We start from the raw sequence: 20,457 nt of genomic DNA on the forward strand, positions 1-20,457 counted from the left end.
ACTAGTCTGTGCGTTTTGTGGAAAAATTGAGAAAGAGAGAGAGACACACACACTGTAAATATATTTTGCTGTCATAAAGAAACCTAATAACTAAAATAGCAACATTGAAGGAGGAAGACAAACCTTTATAACTTTCAAATAGAAGTCAATGTAAAAAGATTCTTAACATTATGTTAAAAAATTAAAAACGAGCAAATGCAGCCAAGAGACAGTATATGCAGTATCATATATGCTTAAATATTTATGTACACCCACCCATGCTAATGAATGTATTCGGCTTCTTTATGCTGCACCCATTGCTAATGCTGACACAGATGTGCAAATAAACCCTTCCATAGATTCCAGTCCAGTTCAAGTGGAGAAATCCTGCCAATTGAAGAAAACGCTCTCAAAACTGATTAATAAACATGAACATACTGGCACCATGCCTAATGTCAGCTGTGGGCTAGAGGGGTATAAAGCCCCCAGTATTACTGACAGTCTTGATGCAATCTTTTTGCAATCAAATTGTGACAGCAATGTTGTGAAATTTAATAGAAAGCCTTGCCTGAACATTGTGAACGTACAGTGTGGACAGAGAGTAAAGGATTATGGGATGAGGCAGAACGGCTTGTTCCTTCAGAACAACAGCCTGTTCTAACGCTCCACAGTGTGTGTGTGTGAGACTGTGTGCCAGGAGGAGGTTAAAAGATGACACAGTGACACACAATGAAAATGCACACACACACAGACACACACACACACACACTGGTTCAATAATTTATTTATGCTCTGTCACTCGACGCTGTGTGACTGCAGTGCAGCAGGAGGGAGCTGGGGAGAGAAACCACGCAGCTTCAATTTCACAACACAGAGTAGTTTCACACACATACACACACAAACAGGTTTTCCTAACAGCCTGCAGTACACCATACACAATACACACACACTTCCATACACATAGCCCCACATGATCACACAAGTGCAAAAACATACACCAACACATATATACACTCTCTCTATCTCTCTCTCTCTCTCTCTTTCTCTCTCTCTCTCTGAGAATGTGACCCTGAAGGAAGAGAAAAGAGAAGGTGAGAGGAGAGAAAGATCAATGAGGAGATCAATGAAGGACTGATGGAGAGAAAAGTGAAACGTGACATGCAGCGGACAATGCAACACAGAGGGAGGACAAGGCAGAGGTATATATATATATAGTTCCTGCCATGGTCAGTTTACCCACTGACTTTTGACATGTCTTTTGGTGTATCTGTATCTACATGGACAAAAGTGTAGGTTTTTAAAAAATACTGTACTATTCTCTCACCCTCCCTAATCTGGTCTCACTTTAACTCACCGTGCACACACAAACACAAACACACCAGCCACTTCCTCCTGACTTTCCCATTAGAAAAAACCTGAGCTGCCCGCATGCCACCCTCACACACACACCCAGCTATGTTGTCACACCTGGACAAAAACTAAAACACACACACACACACACACACAAACCTAAACCAGACTGCTTGACCTGCAGATAAAGCAGTCACGTCATTCATGACTTATGGGTGGAGAGCGTTGCAGTAATGTGCACACTGCAAATACATAACAGACACACACACACACACTCACACACACACACTCACACACACGCAAGTACACGTGATGGCATTTTCTAGGGCAAAGAGCATCGAAACACATCTGCACTCAGGAAGGACTACAGGAAAAACAGAAACAACATATGGCTCATGTTATTTTACTTCAATTTTAGTCCTTTTAACTAGTCGTTTATTTAAAACAAATAAATTACACCATCCATACAAATGTTCTTATAAATGTATTCAGCTACTTATGCTGCACTACTCGCTAACACTATTAATGTGACTAAATGCAATTAAATCTACACAGAAATGCTCCAAAATCGAATAGAAATACGTTATTTTTTTAATACCATTGATTTCAGTAGAATCAGGTCTTTTGGGGTGTCCAAACATTTGCACACAACTCAAAAAGTAGGTCAGTGTTACATCTCCCCTAATGCTGCTGGTACTCTTTCAATGTTCTCCATAATCTTCACTGCTTCAGGCTAGGTCGTGACATCAGATCTGAGGGCACTGAACTGAATTCAAAAAACAAGAAGGAAATCAGCTGAAACTGGCAGAGAGAGAAACGCTGAGTGTGTGTCTCACTCTGTACCAACACTTTCGGATGAAACGTCCCAGTACACGTGAAATACTGCTGACCAACATCAGCTGTCATAAAGTGGTTATGTAGCCTAATAACAGCAGCGACAGTAATGAGTGTAATAAAAAGGTGTGAAGGACAGTAGCTTGGGAAGTGCTCAGGGCTTTCCTCTCTTCCTCCTGAGGAGATCTGAGGGAGCGAAGGAGCTGCCGCCAACGCTCCCAGCTTCCCCTTTTTGTTTCCTTTACTGGGCCGGAGAGTTGGGTTGCATTTCTCACTTCCTCCCCACGAATAACAGAGCATCTCAGGCAAGCAAAATGTTCTGAACCTAGAACACGTTCTGCTAAAACCAACGGAAATGGAGAGACAGTTTGTTCGACCAACCCAGGACCTAACGGTCTCACTCTCTCATTCGTTCTGTCACGCTCTCTAAGTGACAGATGAACAAATACAAGATGTTCCTCTCAATGGGTTTCAAACTGTGTGTATTTTCTGTGATAAACAACATAAGAGTGAGGGAGTGAGAGAGAGAAGGAGGCTAAGAAACCCTTCTTGTGAACAAGAAATAAAGAGAGAAAAAAAATTATGATAGAGAGAATAATAAGCAAGATAGAGAGAAGATAGACAGCGTGCAACAATATAAGAAAGAAAATGGAGAGTGAAATAGAGAATGAGAAAAGAGAAAGAGTGAGATAGAATAGAGGCAAAGGTAAAGACAGAGTAACAGAAAAAGAGAGAGGGAGAGAGTCATAGGGAACGAATAAGCAAGAATTAGAAACATAAATATAGGACAAAGATAAACATAAAAAGGTAAATAAGTGTGAGTGAGAAAGGGAGGTAGAAAAATAATGAGAAAAAAGACAACAAGAGAAAGAAAGATAAAAGTGAGCAATAATAAGAAAAAGAGGGGAGAAAGAGAAGTACAAAGAGTGAGCTCCAATGGGAGAGACCAATTGGACCAATGAGACCAATGGGAGAGAGAGAGAAAGACTGAGAGAAAGAGAGAGAGAGATAGAGAGACAAAGGGAAAGTGTATGGAGCTCCATCGTTCCACAGAGCACAGCTCAACACTGGAGGGGGTTTATACACCTCTAGCCCTGTCTGGCATTAGAAATGATGCCAACAGGTCCATGCCTATTATCTACTCTAGAAAAAAGGTGTCCAAAAAGATTTGTTTTTTTATTTATTTATATTATAAATACATTAGAATGTGAATTAATAAGTGAGCAAGAGCTCTACAGTTGAAGGGGTTAAAGAGGAACGTTCCAGGAGACTTTTGAAGTGTTTGATGAGAGGGCGGAGCCTCACCTCGCCTCTGTGATTCATTTTATGACCCGACTGACATGATATGTCCTCCATTTACTCACGCATGCACACACACATTCGCACGGATGGGTGCTGGCACACACACACACATAAACACTCACTCACTCACTGTCTCCTGGGTTTCGGGTGAGCGTGCCCTGGCTGCTTGGCGAGAGAGTGTCACACAGTTCTATTACTCCGCTGTTCTCACGGAAGCAGAGCGATGAGGGTCACACAGTGACACGGAGGGGTCATAAAATCACCGGCTACTGGTTACACAATGTCTCCGGTTCCGGAGTTCAGGGAAATGACTTACTATCTGTCCTAATAATTATTTCAACAGAAATAAACCGATCAACAATATTAAACTGATCAGTTTGAGTTATTTAAACTACAGACATTACATTAGGAGGTTAGGATGTTTTAACAGGGTATTGTAATGACCATTCCTTTATAAAGGATGTATGCACATTATGTCTGATCTGTCTCATGCCCCATTAAAAATGCACTAATATCCTATAAGAAAGGGCATATAAAAACTTCACAAAGCTGTTTTTGTGTGTCTGTATCTTTAAGACTAAGACTAATACTTTCCAACGTCTGTCTTCTATGATGCCTGATTTAACAAAGATTTCAGACTAATACCCTATATAAGGTCATTCTGAAAGCCAAGTCCCCCTAAACTGCAGTAAATTGAATCAGCAGATGTATACAATATGTAAACACAGATTTCTGTGACATCACAAAGCTGTTTTTTGTTTTTATACCTTTAAAAAGGATGCATGTAAATAACATCTAAATAGTCTATTTGGTTAGCATATATTCTGCTTTACTTCCAAAGAAGCCCAGAATCAAGTAATTCTCAAAGCTCTAAAGTCTAAACTACTAAACTACTGTATACAGTATTTGTAAATATTTTGTTTTTTGTGACATCACAAGGCTGTTCTTCTCAGCTACCGTAGACTGAATGTGAAGACATGTAATCACAAATACTATGCATTAAAAGTTGACCATTTTTGCAGCTTTGTCTTCACATGTTATGACTGAAGGTTTATTACAATATAACATTTTTCATTAAAAAATGAAGCATAGCATTTCATTTTTCCTGAGATTGGCTTTTTAACCCTGTATGGCATGAATTATATTTTAGGGGAAGAATTTTTTTTTGTTGTTGAAGTTTGGGAGTCCCTGGGGATATAGCTGACCTAGATAAATCTAGAAATTTGACTTTTGATAACAAGCTGATTTGAATCATTTGAATCAGGTGTTTTTTGAGCAAGGAAGAACCCAAAACATGCAAGGTAAAAGGAGGTCTGTAGGACCACTGCTTCATCAAGATTATTATAACAAAAATGGTCTGACTGCACAAGGCAACAAATATAAATGTATGTTAGTTTATAGCAAGACTCTAAGAAGATATTAAGAATATAAACATCCAAATATAATTTTATTAAATATTCTTGCACATATTTTTATGTAACTGATTTCATAGTATTGGATGTAGACAAGCCATGTAACATTATATTAAAGGCAGGTAAGTAGGTAGGTAGATAGATAGACAGCCTGAGGGCAACACTATACTATAGAGGATTAAAGGGGTGCCCATTTCAGTCTATTCATCTCCTCATGGCATGTTTAACTGTGAATGGCAAAGTAGTAGAAGCAGCAGCCCTTTGCTCTCCAAGACTGTTGGCAGGTAAAGCTAAACTCGAGTCAAACTATAATGGCGGCAACGTGACACCTGATAAGAAGCTCAGGTAAACACACAATAGACTCGGACCGCTCACACGCACACACACACTCTCACACACTCATAGAAACACACAAACACCTATCTATACTCCTGAGGTCTTTCCTGGAACCGGGCGCAGTATCGACCATATGGACCCGGTGCACCAAACAAACAGACCCCCTGCAGCTGGCAACTGCAAACAGAGAGCAACACAAAGCAACAACACTTATCTCCTGAAACCCCCCAGGGGTTCCACTTTACACCCCCACCCCTCTACAAACACATACATATACACAGCGGGGGGCTTAAGCTAAACACTTAACAGCTACTTCTGAGGTGGCGGAGAGCCAGCGGTAGTTAGATAGCCTAGCCGTTAAGGGAGAAACAAACAGACAATAGCCCTGTAGTGGACAACTGTTAAGGACAGCCATTAGGAAAGCAAAGAGAATAGAGATGGTATCATCATTAATGATTGGTATCAGTATTGGCCTGATATACAGTCAGATCCTGGATCAAATCTAACCTAAAACAACAGCTAATGTTATTATCCATGTTAGCTAAGTTAGCTAGCTGTTTCATCATCCTGTCAAGTACATAAAGTACAGTACTAGATTTGATAGCCTAATAGCCTACATTTAGACTATATATTTTCTTAAATAATTAAATAAATGTTAATCAATATGATTTTAGTTGCCAAAAGGCAAAGAATTTCATATATCTGATATAAGCTTCTTTAATTCAGAATCTGACATGCTAGTCTAATGTTTATAAACAAACATTGGACTCGTACAGCCTTCCATAGGAACTCGAATGTTGGAATTTTCAAGCACCACAAGGGACATATAATATATTATAAAGGATTGCCATAAAAACTCAGTAAAAGCAGTAGTAATATAACATGTTTTATCATTTCTATCTCATTCTGAGTCTCATTTTATCAGTCATACAGCTCTGGAAAAAAAATAAGAGACCACTTCAGTTTCTGAATCAGTTTCTCTGATTTTACTATTTATAGGTATATATTTGAGTAAAATGAACAATGTTTTTTATCCTATAAACTACAGACATTTCTCCCAAATTCCAAATAAAAATATTTTCATTTAGAGCATTTATTTTTATCCTCAGAAATCTGAATAAATGTGAATAAATACCCACAGCCCAGACATATCTCCCAACCCACACGTGACACATATAGGTCTTCGTGTGCTTTGCCAAGACAAATCATTTTGGTTTAGAATTGGGTATGACCTCCTTTAGTCAATGAAAAACAATAATAAACTTCACCACAGCGCTGAATTGTGGAGAACCTTTTCGCCATTTACGCCAGTTTTACTGTAAATGTTTGGATAAGCTATTTCTCTCTGTTCTGGTATTTCATCCGCGAGAACACAATGTTTCAGACCTCCCTACCTCTGAAAAGTGTTATGAAAACACTGACATCACGCTGGCTGTTAGAAAATATGCTGCAGTTTGGCAAGACTCTATATTTAGGTCTGTTTTAGCCATTACGCACGCTCATATAATAGCTAATGGTGTCTAACATTAAACTTTGTGAAGAATGATTGCTTTCTCTTCCTTTTTTTATTGTTCTTTATCAGTCATTGTTATCAGTTGAAGTTAGTTAGCATTAGCTTAGTTAGCAGGAATCAACAATCTGTTGCTGTAGGACAGACAGAAAGAAGAAATCAATTATTTTCCTGTAGTTTTGGACCTGTATCTTACCTCGCTAAGCTAGCCTATTCTTCACTATCTTGATTACATGTCCATATAGTATAAGACTGCTTAGTACAGCTGCAGTTGACTATCTGACATGAATATTAATAATAAAAACTTGAACGACTGGTGTTGGGAGTGACAGAAAAGCTAAATGTTACAGGTTATGTCGTGTTTGGACTCGTAGTCAGCTACCTAGGCTTAGACATGTCTTGGCTGATTGATTGTCTCAGAGTCAAAACATTTTAAAATGATATTAATTATAAATCTATATAAGAAGTGAAGGGATTCCATTAAAACCCCTCAATGCTCATTTTAAATCTTGGTGGTCTTTTAAAATCTATTGAATCACATATATATAGATATAAAAATGTTGGTTTCACTCTCTAGTCTCTCTGGCAGCTATAAACTAATGAATAAGTAAAACTAATAAAAAATCTGACACAAGCATCTGCCCAAAAGTCCCATCTCGGTGCAGCCCTACACTGAAATGTATCACTACACCCATAAAAGGCATCCTCGTCATCATATGGTCATATTTCCATGACAAGTCATCAGGGCTATCCTCTGGGAGCTGCGTCAGCTGCTAGAATAATAAAAAAGCAGCAGGGCTGGGTCTCCAATGCTGTGTCAAAACCAAATGCCCTTCATTCCACAGGGACCTTCTGCATACAGATCCACCTCTAGGCCTGAAGAGGAAAAAAACACCCCACCTAAACAAAAACAGCCTTGTTGCTTAGGCCAAGTTCTCCACCACAGTCACTTGGGCATTACGAATACCTCCCGCTGAGTCTCTGCGGTGCACTAGTTAACCCTTTTAGCTCAAAGAGTCCATCATTTTTATATAATTCATAATCCCATTCCATAAAGCATGATCCTTTATCCATTTAATACAAAATGTACATAATGCTTACATGCTGTTGTAGGTTAGAAGAGTGTTTGAGATAAGCGCCCTGAGCTGACACTCAAGCAACAAAGAAAAATGTTAGCCTAGCTACAGCTAGCCCTGCCACAATAAGATTTTTTTATTTTGATAAAATAATGTCTGATAGCTGTAATACACTGGTGAAGAAATTTATAAAAAAAAAAGAAATAGTAGGTACTTTGTTACCTACAACCAACCTTACCTTAAACCTCATTTAAGGTAAAATGGAATCAGAATGTCTAATTAAATTAATAAATAAACAGTTTTTATTGTCTTGATATTGTTCCACTCAACTATAGTCAATCATTTTAAATATAAGGTGAAGTGCACAGTCACAGCTGAGTCATACAGAGGTATAACCTTTTACGCTTATATAATAATGATACTGCACATTGTTGGTTATGGTCACTGGCTGGTTAACAATTAGAGACCTTTATATGTATATATATATATATATATATATATATATATATTTTTTTTTTTTTCAATAACCTGAGATTAGAATGTCTACAGAGAAGTGTTATTTAAAGTGCCTACTACATAATATATATTTAAAATCTCTAAACATAATAAATACAATTAAAACGACTTTTTTTGCTGACATGCAAATGCCTTTTAGTTCACAATGGACTTCAATATAAATGTGGAGCGTTTTCGAGCATTTCTGTTGGTCCATTCATCATGAAATTCTGATACGATGTAAAAAAAAAAAACATCTGACAGATTCTCACCATATCAGAAACTGAAAAACGGACGGTTGTGGAACCAACAATTTAAATGATATCAGTCATCATACCAGCCCTGAAACCTCATATCAGTCACATCCATCTTCAGTACAGTAGTTACTGCGTCATTTATAGTCATTACTGAAATTAAAGGCCGACAACTAATAACTGAATGGGCATGGAGGTCAAAAGCTCAATGTGTGTGTGTGTGTTTCTGTGTGAGACAGAAAGAGAGGCATGTGGACCATCCCACACTGAGATGGAATTTGCATAAGCTTGCACAGTGGGTGTATGAATGTGTGAATGTCTGTATGTGTGTGTGTGTGTGTGAGTGTGCGGGCACATGTGCGTGTGTGAGGCTCGTTTATCCGTGTATGCGTGTATGTGAGTGTGTGTTTATGAGATACGGTCTATGTGAGGCTGTCTCTGTCTGTGCTAGACGAGCGTGCGACTGTCCCTGCACCAGTCACACTAAGTATGTGTGCACGCCTCTGTGTGTGTGTATGCCTGTGTGTGTGTGTGTGAGTGCAAGTGAGTGACCGCACAAGGCAGAAAAAGGTCACACAAGTTCACAGCTCACAGCCGTCACCACCGCACTTCCCTCGGTCTCAGAGTGGCCGGCGGAAGGCTTATGTGGCAGGAGGGGGGAAGAATGAGGGGGAACACACCTCTCAAACTCCAACCTAAACTTCCCGTCTGTTACACACACTCACACACACCTGTTTTTTTCTTTCCTGTGACCCTGAGGCTGCCCCCATCACACCCTCACACACTCGCACACTCACACACTTGCACACAATCCCTGCCTTTAAGCGCTAATGCTCTTAAATCTCACTCTCCACACTACGTTATGCCTCCCAGTCTGGCCTAGAAACACTTCACAATACTTTTAGCCAAGCGGCCCAGCCATCACTGAAGCGTGCTTCCGGATTCGAGCGGGAAAATGGAGCACAAACAAACCAATAAACCAGCAAGAAACAAACACGCAAACGGCTGTTAAAAAAAGAAAAGAAATGCACTTACAGGAATTTTAGCCGGACTTGCTCATTGTCCGGATTGCAATAGAGTCTTTCCAGCTGCTCCTGTGCATCATCCGCTATGCTCTGCCACGCATTCGTTTCCGACCGCCGGATCTGCCAGTGGTACGGCAACACGGTGTGGTGCCGCTCGCAGTCACTACCGTAAAAGCACAAGCCCTGCAGGAAGTCCGCACAGATGTCTACGCCATCACGCTGGTGCGTGTGGTACTGCAGCTGGGTCAGCAGCTCAAACACAAGGTCCAGCGAGGCCTCCTCGCTCTTGTCCCGAAACAACTCGCCCTCCTGTGCTGGGGCGGCATCCCCCAGTGGTTCACCGGGGGCAAAGAGATCAGCTAGTGTCTCCGAGGGCACGGGGGCAGCGACAGGCGCCGGCACAACGTCCGCCGCGACGTCCGCCGCTACATCCGACGCTGCGTCGCCTGCCTGTGCCTCCGTCCCTGCGTCCCTGTCCTTTGTCCGCACATCGCTTATAGTGGTCCGTTTCTCTATAGTGGCAGCGGCAGCGGCGCAAGGGGCCACAAACACCCCATCCCCGGCCACCAGTAGCGTACTCAGGAGTGGCTCCTGCAGTGCCCGGAGGCACTTGGCGTCCAGTTTCCTCTGTGCATGCTTCTTTTTGAAGAAGGGCTTGACCAGTGGGATCTTATCCATGATCCCCAGGTGCTGCTCGAACTGGCCGTCCTCAATGGCCAGGCCAAGCGACGCCTCCTCCAGGACCTTTTCTCCATCACTGCTCTCCTGCTCCTGCATCACAAGCGAACTCTTCTCCATGGTGGACCCTGGTGTGGGAAGATAGAGAGAGAGGCTAGTGACTGGTCTGGTTCGGGCTTTAGGCTCGGGCATTTATTGGCTAAAATATGTTACTAGAGATGGGCACCTCTAAGATTTACTTTGATACCTCATTACATTGATACTACAGTGTTATATGCTATAACAATAGACATAAACAACAATTACAATGGAAATTTATATAATTATACTGATACCACACTGTCCACTGCTAGGTTTTACATCAATACCTCTTCAACCACATTTAATTTTTACAATAACCACTGTTATAACAGACTCCAAAACAGGTTCAACAGCAAGAAATTCTACTTCTTCTTTTTATTTCAAGCCCCTATATTTACTTCCTAATTCCCTATTTTTAGGTAATTTAACTTCTTCCTCTTCCATCACTGACCTCATTTGCATGCTTTCATACCTCCTAAACTTGGTTTTTGTTCTTAAGCCAGCAGATCTTAGTCTAACCCTCAGATCTTAAGTAGGTTACAATAGCTTTGAGACCAGATCTGCATGAGGAGTCTCTTCCAAATGTCTTTCCAAAGAAACAGGCTGCATACTTTCACATTTGGTTGGTTATCATCTGTGCTCACAAACAAAAAGCTGATTTGGCTGGTTTCGTTCGAGAATCAACAATGTCAAAGTCTTAGTTAATTATTTCTAGTCACAACTAATAATACAGATCAGCTACTTAACATCTTGAGGACACATTTAGGCTGTTTTCAATGTTCCACTCTCATGAACCCTCCTACAGCGCCACCACAAATCGCAAATCTGCTGCAGACCAACAGGGTCAGAAGAACAGCTTAAAAAAAGCCTCGGTCCCAAAGCTGGCTGCTGTACCTGCTGTGAAGCTCCGCTGTTCTATATGAGGCTACTCCTGCTCCTACTTAAGGCAGGCACTACCGCATTGCAACAGCCTGGCCAAGCTTAAATCTCCCAGCCTCTGGAAACAGAAAGCGCCGTGCTCAGTAATCAGACTTTGTACCCTGTAAAGTCACCGGGCTGTCATATGGTGTCAGCAAAGCCTGATCATAAGTCATCAGCAGGTCAGGTGAGTGAGCCAGAGCCTCATACACACACTCTCAGTCTCCTGTGTGCGCTGGGTGTAGCTAGGTTTCAGAATATGTGAAACCTTTCTCCTTTCTTGAGAAAAGATACGGTACACACGCACTTGTGCAAGCGCGCACACATACACACATTTCATCACACCAGCACTACTAATCCAACTTAGTTTGTACTGGAAACAACTCACGTTTAAGAGATCAGCTATGCAATAGTAATAATATCACATATACAGTAGAGGTGTGCCAAAAAATCGATTCACATAAGAATCTTGATTCTCATTTACTACGATTCAGAATCGATTTAAAATGTCCCAAAATCGATTCTGAGGGGCGGGTTTTGGACTGATTTTGGGCTGGGTATTTTTGTTGGACCTGGCAACCCGCTTGTCCCTTCAAACCGAGGTCTCCCAGACCCACACAGAGCGTAGGTGTTTGAGAATCACCGGTAAGATGGCAGAACAAGCACTATATTACCTTAGATTAACGTGTAGTTTTAATGTTTTATGGCAGAATGCTTCATAACAAGCATAAAAAAGATCGCTAGTAGTTAGTTTCAGTAACTGTTAGCTAGCTAACAAGCTAACTTTCCAGTTCCACCTTAAATAACGCTACAGGTGGCTGCAGGCTGCAGCATTTAAGGCGGAACGGAAAAATAACAATAAGCTAATCAGAGCTCATTTCAGCTCCTCATCACAGAGGAATTAAGGAATGGACAATATGAATTAATTTCTCCACCTCCTGCCCCCTTTCTGAAGAAATACAACGACCTTAAATTAACTAGTTAATCAGCAGCTGCTCCTGAACTTTAGCGCTCCACTGCTATCATCACATCAGCCCAGCAGCGTCACCTACACACCACCGCTAGTAGCCTGGTAATAAAGCAGTGTTATTTATTATTTATTTATTGTTCATTAACGTCATTGTGATATCCCAGTGATTCCTCTGTCACTGAGGACCCACATTCCTGCACATTTTATTGTTTTTGTAACACATTACTTGCTCCAGGACCAGTGTATATTATGGAGGGTTTTTTTTTCAATAAGATTCATAAGCCAGAAGCAGAAATTTTTATAATTCAAATCGTTTTGAATCAAAAATCGATTTTGAATCGAATCGTGGCCCCCAAAATCGGAATCGAATCGAATCGTGAGATAGTAATCGATTCCCACCCCTAATATACAGATCTATTAAATCATCTCATTAAGTCATATTTCCAGGACCACATACTGCATGTAACTTGCAATGAAATTTCTGTTAGTTGTGTGTTTGATTGGTTTTGATTTACCAGAACATGAATTTTCACTCTGTATTATCTATAAATATTTTTTTTCTACTAAAAACTTCAGTTACAGATATCCATATTACTTTTTACAAGCAGAAATTGCAATCCCAGACACATACATGTTATTCTGACAAGTAAAATATTATCATTATTATTTAAAAATAGAATTATTGAAATTATAGATATCTAACATTATATTATAGATTTCAAAAAGTGCACGTATCCTAATGCCCATGAATACTAGTCAGACCTGCATTAGAGATATGTTAAATTAGCATTTGTACTATTTTGTACTATTTGTACTATCTTTCACATATTCACAGACATGCAGTCCTAGATTTTATTAGTCAAATTTTCACTACTACTACTACTACTAAAGTCATCACAAATATCTGTAACTTGAGTTTTTACAAGTACAAAACGTACAAAACATGTCAGATACAGACTTCCACAGATCTATGAAGTCATTCTGACTAGTCACATTACCAGGACTACATATCCTCCATGTAATTATGACTTGACATACAGTACCACTAATATACTTGGAATTTCACTCTTCCTTATCTATAATTAAATAATTCTGTATGACATCAAACTGTTTTATTGTTAAACAGTATTAGTGACAAGGTATACCTTCTAACTAGTAAAACCTCTCTTTTACAGCTATTAACAAGGGCTTTCTTTAGTAGTTTTAGAAGTCAAATGATTAATACAGGCTGTAGATTAGTTTTTGCTAATATGATTTGAATTTAACAGCTTTACACACACTTCATCACACCACAGCAATACCTCGTTTGTACTGGCAACAACTCACATTTGAGAAATATCAGATCTACAGATCTATTAATCATCCCGACTAGTCTTATTACCAGAGCCACATACTGTATGTAATTTGTAATGTAATTTCTATTGATAGTCTTTGATTTACATGTAATTTCACTCTGTATTTTTTATAATTACATTTTACTACAAATATCCATATCACTTTTTTGGAAAAAAAATTTAAAGGCCACTTAAAAATAATGAGTTTCTTTGATTTCACCAAATTGAAAACCTCTGGAATATAATCAAGAGCAAGATGGATGATCACAAGCCGTCAAACCAAGCTGAACTGCTTGAATTTTTGCACCAGGGTTGGCATAATGTTATCCAAAAGCAGTGTGTAAGACTGGTGGAGGAGAACATGCCAGGACGTATAAAAACTGTGATTAAAAATCGGGGTTATTCCCCCAAATAATGATTTCTAATTGATTTCTAAACTATAAGCATTCTTATCACTAATCAAAACTGAAACAAAAGACATCTAACATTATATTATTTTAATCACAAAACAATTTTACAGTAAAGTTAGGACTTGAGAGTTGTTAGGATTTACTGTGATACTGGTGTTAATTTAAAATAAAGGGCCTGCCATACACACACACACTCTCTCACACACAGTCACACACTCTCACACACATATAGAGAGGGTGGCACCAGAGAAACAGAAAGCTCCCCCCCCCAACCCCCCTCCTCCTCCACTCCACCAACCACTGTAGAGAGAAAGAGAGTGAGCTCTGTTCTCTCTCTCTCTGTATTCTCTCTATCCGTCTGTCTCCCTCGTTTTTAACCCCCTGCTCTGACACTCCCGGGCGGGCCGGTACCGGGGCTCAGTGCCGGTGGTCGTGCCCCGCCTGTGAGCAGCAGGGTGGGCTACTGAACACAGGCAGGGCCGCTGCTGCTGCCTACGTGCCGGCAGCCGGGCTGAGCTCGAGCAGCTCCGCACGTAGCGCCTGCCTCCTCGCTCTCGCTCTGGTGCGCGCGCGCACACGCGCACACAGGCACAAAAATGATCCCCCAGAACCGAGCTATACACTCACAGACAGCTGTATAAAGACAACTATAAAACCCAACACACTCACACACACACTCAGACCTGCGGGGATCATCCAGCTCTGCGAAGAATACAGAGGAAAACCCGATCTGATAATAATCCTAAATCAATGTAAATAAAAAAAACAATAAAAAACAAAAAAAGTACAATCCGTCAGAAGAGTCGCGCGCTCATGGCTCGGTTCGGTGCGGTTACCTGTCCGCCCGGTCCAGGTGTTCTCCTCCTCCTCGCGCAGAGCCGCGAGACAGACAAAGCGCTCATCCACCGCGATCCAGCCGGTTCCGCAGCGCACTGAACTCAGCCCAGCTCCCAGCGCCTCTATCAGACCCGTGCGCGCGCCCGCGTGCGTGTGTGTGTGCTTCAGTGTGTGTGTGAGCTCCAGCTCTAGCGCGCACGCTCTCTCTCCTATTGTCTCGGCACGTCTCTCGCTCTTTCTCTCACCGGCTGTTTCTCTCTCTCTCTCTCTCTCTCTCTCTCTCTCTCTCTCTCTCTCTCTCTCTCACTCTCTCTCTTTGGGGGCGGGGCCTGGACGTCCCATTTAAAAAAAGAAAAAAAAAAAGAAAAAAGAAAACAGGAAGAGCATGCGAGTTCATTTTGCTCGTGCATTTTTCATACACACACCAGTGACTATAAATAATAACGATAATATATATTTTAAATAATAAAATAAAATAGGAAAAAAAGAATAAGGGTTATTATATCAAATATAAATAGCTAACATAAATAAATAATATAATATAATAAATAATATATAATGTTTTTTTTTCTTCTTTATTTCTTTATTTAATTTATTTTCAACATTGCAGATTAATAACAAAGACAGCCACACAATTAAGGGACACATATGGAATTATATATCCACAATCCCTTTGATCTAAACCCAGCTGAGATGGTGATTTGTGGATGAGCTGGAACTACTGGTGACTCATGAACATCTACCTCATGAAGACACTGAGATTAAAATACACCAAGGATAAATCTGCTACTTAATTAATTCATATTATAAACCTTTAATAGCCTTGTTAAGGTGGAATTAGTGATGAACACACTAGAGAAATAAAGCATGGAGCAGAAATCCTCACAAGAAGGACAGAAGACACCTTTTCAGAATAACACGAAATCAGGCGACCCCTACTGGAGGGAGGGAATCACATGTAACTAAAACCCTGCGTGCAAAAGGGTCTGATAGAGCTAATGCTGTTTACAGCCTCAGGACACGCTACAGGAGATCCTCTCTCTCTCTCTCTCTCTCTCTCTCTCTCTCACATACACACACACACACACAACACACTCCCTCATACACACAAACACACACACATACAGATCATAAAGGGAGGACTGAAAACTGCTACTGAGAATAAATGATTTTAGATCTGGGACATAGCTGGCTGTAGTAGCTAACAATGCTACAACAAAGCTAGCAAGTAAATTGTGTAATATATTATATTATAAAAATACAAAGGGGAAGTCCACAAAGTGTTTTAAATTAATTTAGTCTAATCATCGTCTAACAATCTAATAGCATTTCATGCTTGTATTATTGCATGAAACTGATTAAGAATATGCATCCTGATACCTAAGAAAAGGGTTACACAATAATGGTTTTATTTGCAAAACGAAAAAATGTATTTCAATAAAAAAAAATATTAATGGCAGAAAGTTAGAAAAAAATGGGCAAAATTGAGCCATAAAATAAGTCATTTCTGTATATTGTTTAATAAGTTACTCATTTAATAATTGTAAAAAGGCCTAGTCCACATTCTCATACCAGAACTTTTTTTGTATCTGCAATACTTAAAATGTTAATTTTTAGAAGAGCACTTTCTATATACTTTTAATTTGCCTTAACAAATAGTTATGAGTTTTACAGTAACGTTAACTTGTATGTCATGAGTACAGTCCACCTTAGTAGGTCTCACATAGGTCTCAGCTAGGCCCCATGTACAGTGTACATCCCAGCAAGGGCAAAGGTTAAACTACCCCGGTCCCATTACTGACCCTAATGGGATCCCACCACTAATATCCATATATGGATTCAACATGGATCCCATGGACAAAACTAAATATTTCCCAGTTGGGCAATATTCATACGGGCCTCACGTGGGCATGTTTTCAGTGTAGTTTCCAGAATAGATTCCAGTATTTACATTACAATTGAGATTTACTTCTAGTTTATTTTATTAGCATTGACTTTGCATCTCAGAAGACCTGAGCAGCTTCACTGATACTGGTTTTGTATAGCAAATAAAATGACTATGTTTGTGTTGTAGTCAGAGCAACCACTGATTCCCATCTCTAGCACTGTAAGCAAATCAGATTTGGTTAGTTTCTTCAAATGGCCCATTTCTCATCAAACCCCCACCCTGAATGCATTTGTTTAGTGGTGGAATTCCCAATTACACTACACTTGCAATGACATAACGTATAGTAACGTATACACAGTACACAGACATGCCATGCAAATGTCATGGAACAAGGCACTAGTATTGTGTCCCATGACTTTTGTCATGTCTATTGGGAACTAAATAATGCAGCACAGACCTGTGGAATGTGTGTGGAGCCTACTGCATTCATTGTAGATGTGATGTCTGCGACATTTTGTTGCTTGGTTGTTTATATTGACATTTCCAGCCAGATGTCGCCGGTCACAATCATTACCACCCACTCATTTTTCTCAGCTGGATTTCTCTCTGATAGTTGTTGACAGGCTGAGGTCTGAGTCTTGCTGTTTGCAATATGAATATCATGTCTTTGCGTTTTCTTAAACTTGCCTGGCATAGTGGGCTAGACATGATGCTAACAGTTGAGTTCAGCAAGGTAAACAAGGTTAATCAGTCAGACACAATCACACTACAATTTCTGGAAGACATCTGTGGACATGTTTACATGCTGTATTAATATGCAAAATACTGCATAATGCATTGTTATCCACAATGACAGCTGATTTGTGAATGTTTAACTGGAATCGATCAACTCAAGCGTGACATCACTCTCATGTTCGATATCTGAGGTACATGGAATGTGGCATAAGCCCTGAAATGCTTTTTTTGTTTATGCATATTAGCTTGGAGAGTATTAACCACGATACTAATGTTTTTATCAAGCTGGATTATTCGCTGATAGTTGTTGACAGTGTTGATATACTCCAAATTTATTTAGGTTAATATTTGGGTATCCAAATTGTGAGGGAAAACCAATTTATCATCTCTCTGCCTTTTTATCCGCTGTGTGTTGGAGTGTGGGGCCAGTTGCTAAGGCAATAAACTGGCCATTAATACCATGAAACCAGTTACTGCTGCAACCCTAATATATACAGCTCTGGAAAAAATTAAGAGACTACTTCAGTTTCTGGACCAGTTTCTCTGATTTTGCTATTTATAGGTGTATGTTTGAGTAAAATGAACATTGTTGTCTTATTCTATAAACTACAGACAACATTTCTCTCAAATTTCAAATAAAAATATTGTCATTTTGAGCATTTATTTGCAAAAAAAAATAGAAATGGCTGAAAAAACAGAAAAGATCCAAAGATTTTAGACATCTAATAATGCAAAGAAAACACATTTGTAGTCATAAAGCTTAAAGAGTTCAGAAATCAATATGTGGTGAAATAACCCTGTTTTTAATCACAGTTTTTATACATTCAGGCATGTTCTCCTCCACCAGTCTTATACACTGCTTTTGCCACTCCTCGTGCAAAAATTCAAGCAGTTCAGCTTGGTTTGATGGCTTGTGATCATCCATCTTCCTTCTGATTATAATCCAGAGGTTTTCAATTTGGTAAAATTAAAGAAACTCATATTTTTTTCCTGAGCTGTTTATATACATATACATATAGGCCTGTATATATGACACACCAATACACTGCAGCATTGTGTATTCATTCTTGACCATGTTCTTTCAGTTCTGTTTCCATTCACATTCTGTCATGTTTATCCTGCCCATTTTAGACATTATAAACACAATGCCTCTGTCTGCTCCAAGGACGTCTGGGGGCTTTGACCCCATGACCTCTTCATATCGAGAAGCTGAGTGCCCATAATCAGATGTAAACGCATACATAGAAGTAGGGTAGAGAGGGGTTTTTTTTTAAATGACCTGTTGCTGTTGGGTTTGCAGTGGGGGATTTATGAAATGCAGAGTAGGTGTGTGTGTGGGGGGGGTTAACAGAGGGCTGTAGGTCCGGGGCCAGGGCCTCGCAGTGTGCGTCAGTGGGGGGGCTAATGGGGTATGTGCCCTGGCCAAAACAAAGAGCCTCCCGTTGTGCCTTTGCCCAAAGAAGACAGGAAGAAGGAAACAATGCCCCGTTCTTGAGCTGTCACAACCCCCCACATAAGTCCTCCTCCACGGCTCATCTGCACATGAGCAGAGACCCCAGCGGGCGCTCCTCGTGCTCTGATCAAAGCCGTGGTCGGGCCATGCCAGACTTTTCAAGGGGGCCACCAAAGATGCAGGGAAATTACGGTCTAAGGTCAGCCCAAACATTCTGAAAGCCAAAGCCATCTCTCCCCTTGACCCTAAGGCCTCTGATCCCAACCTGCCCTCCACCTCCCCCTTACCTTACACTCACACACACACACACACAGAGTTTCAGATCCACCTCTTTTGCAAAGCTTTGCCTCATTTACGTAACAGCGTGACTCATCCCCGGCTTCTGCTTTGTCATTTCGAGGACAAAAGGCAAAAAGGCCGTCGGAGTCTCCTCGCAGGCAAACTGATAGCTGGATGAACGCCAACAACTCTCACAAGCTTTTGAGAGGAAAGCGCTGAGAGGACCCGAAAGGAAAGAGAAAGACTTGGCCCAGTCTAGGTGGAGGCCCCGACTTAACAAGCTCGAACAAGTTGCCATTTAGGTGTTACAGTACTATTAAAACCTCTTATTCGGACAGAACTACAGACTATTGACATATAGCTTTTCTTATTAAACAAAATCAAAACACATTATCATGTTTAAATGTTTGCAGACACCCATTATAATTTTATATTTAGTTCAGAAAGTTCAGAAAGCTTAAAGTTCAGAAACAAATATTTGGTGGAATAACCCTGGTTTTTAATCATAGTTTCTCCTCCACCAGTCTTACACACTGCTTTTGGATAACTTCTGGAGCAAAACCTCAAGCAGTTCAGTTTGGTTTGATGGTTTGTGATCATCCATCTTCCTCATGATTATATTTCAGAGACTTTGGTGAATTTGGTGAAATCAAAGAAACTAATTGCTGTATATATTTGTGCAATGTGAAAGCGCTTTCACACTGAATGTGGAAAAGGTTTAGCATGGAGTGACAGTGAAACTGGCATTATTTAGTAGCTGTAGTAATTATCTGGGTTATAAATCAGGTTAAACTGCACCTGAACAGCCATTTAGCTTAAACATAAAGGGTATATTTGATAGTTGGATCGGATCATGGTCAGATCAGTTTCTCGTTAAAAAAATGAACAGCTCCAGAGTCCACATCCTCTCACAGTTGTTTTGGTTCCTGCACCCAAGTGAGATTACTGTTGAAATGAAACACACCAAGGGTGCAAATGAAGCAAAGTCTATTTTAACCAGACGAAGTAGTGCTGGTGTAAAAATACCTTTTGATTCACATAAACCTATTACCACTTTTCCTAATACCAGGCGTGATCTACAGGGGTATAAATTCCCCAACATTGATCTGCGACTTCTAGAAAATTGATAAAATTTAACAGAAAGTTGCCGTGTTTGACTCATAGTTGTCCTGTGGACAGATTCTCCAACCTTAGTTGGATTTCTGCAGCTCCTCCAGAGTGACTCTGGGCCTCTTGGCTGCTTCTCTGACTGACGCTCCCCTTGCTTGATCTGTCAGTTTGGGGGGGGAATGTTTTGGGAA

The 20,457-nt window shown here is 40.3% G+C and overlaps 1 protein-coding gene across 1 annotated transcript in view; it reads right to left on the reverse strand.

Annotated features, from left to right (window-relative positions):
* Nucleotides 1-15,025, reverse strand: part of LOC103046797 (TCDD-inducible poly(ADP-ribose) polymerase) — a 38,231-nt gene extending 23,206 nt beyond the window's left edge. Inside the window, exons 1-2 of the mRNA XM_007232089.4 lie at nt 14,801-15,025; nt 9,584-10,379 (exon numbers count right to left, since the gene is read on the reverse strand). Of these exons, the coding sequence (XP_007232151.2) occupies nt 9,584-10,371 (788 nt within the window). The 5' untranslated portion in view covers nt 10,372-10,379; nt 14,801-15,025. The remainder of the gene's footprint in view (nt 1-9,583; nt 10,380-14,800) is intronic.
* Nucleotides 15,026-20,457: the final 5,432 nt, after the last annotated feature.

The sequence above is a fragment of the Astyanax mexicanus genome, chromosome 9 (assembly GCF_023375975.1).
Source record: "Astyanax mexicanus isolate ESR-SI-001 chromosome 9, AstMex3_surface, whole genome shotgun sequence".
Classification (NCBI taxonomy): Eukaryota; Metazoa; Chordata; class Actinopteri; order Characiformes; family Acestrorhamphidae; genus Astyanax; species Astyanax mexicanus.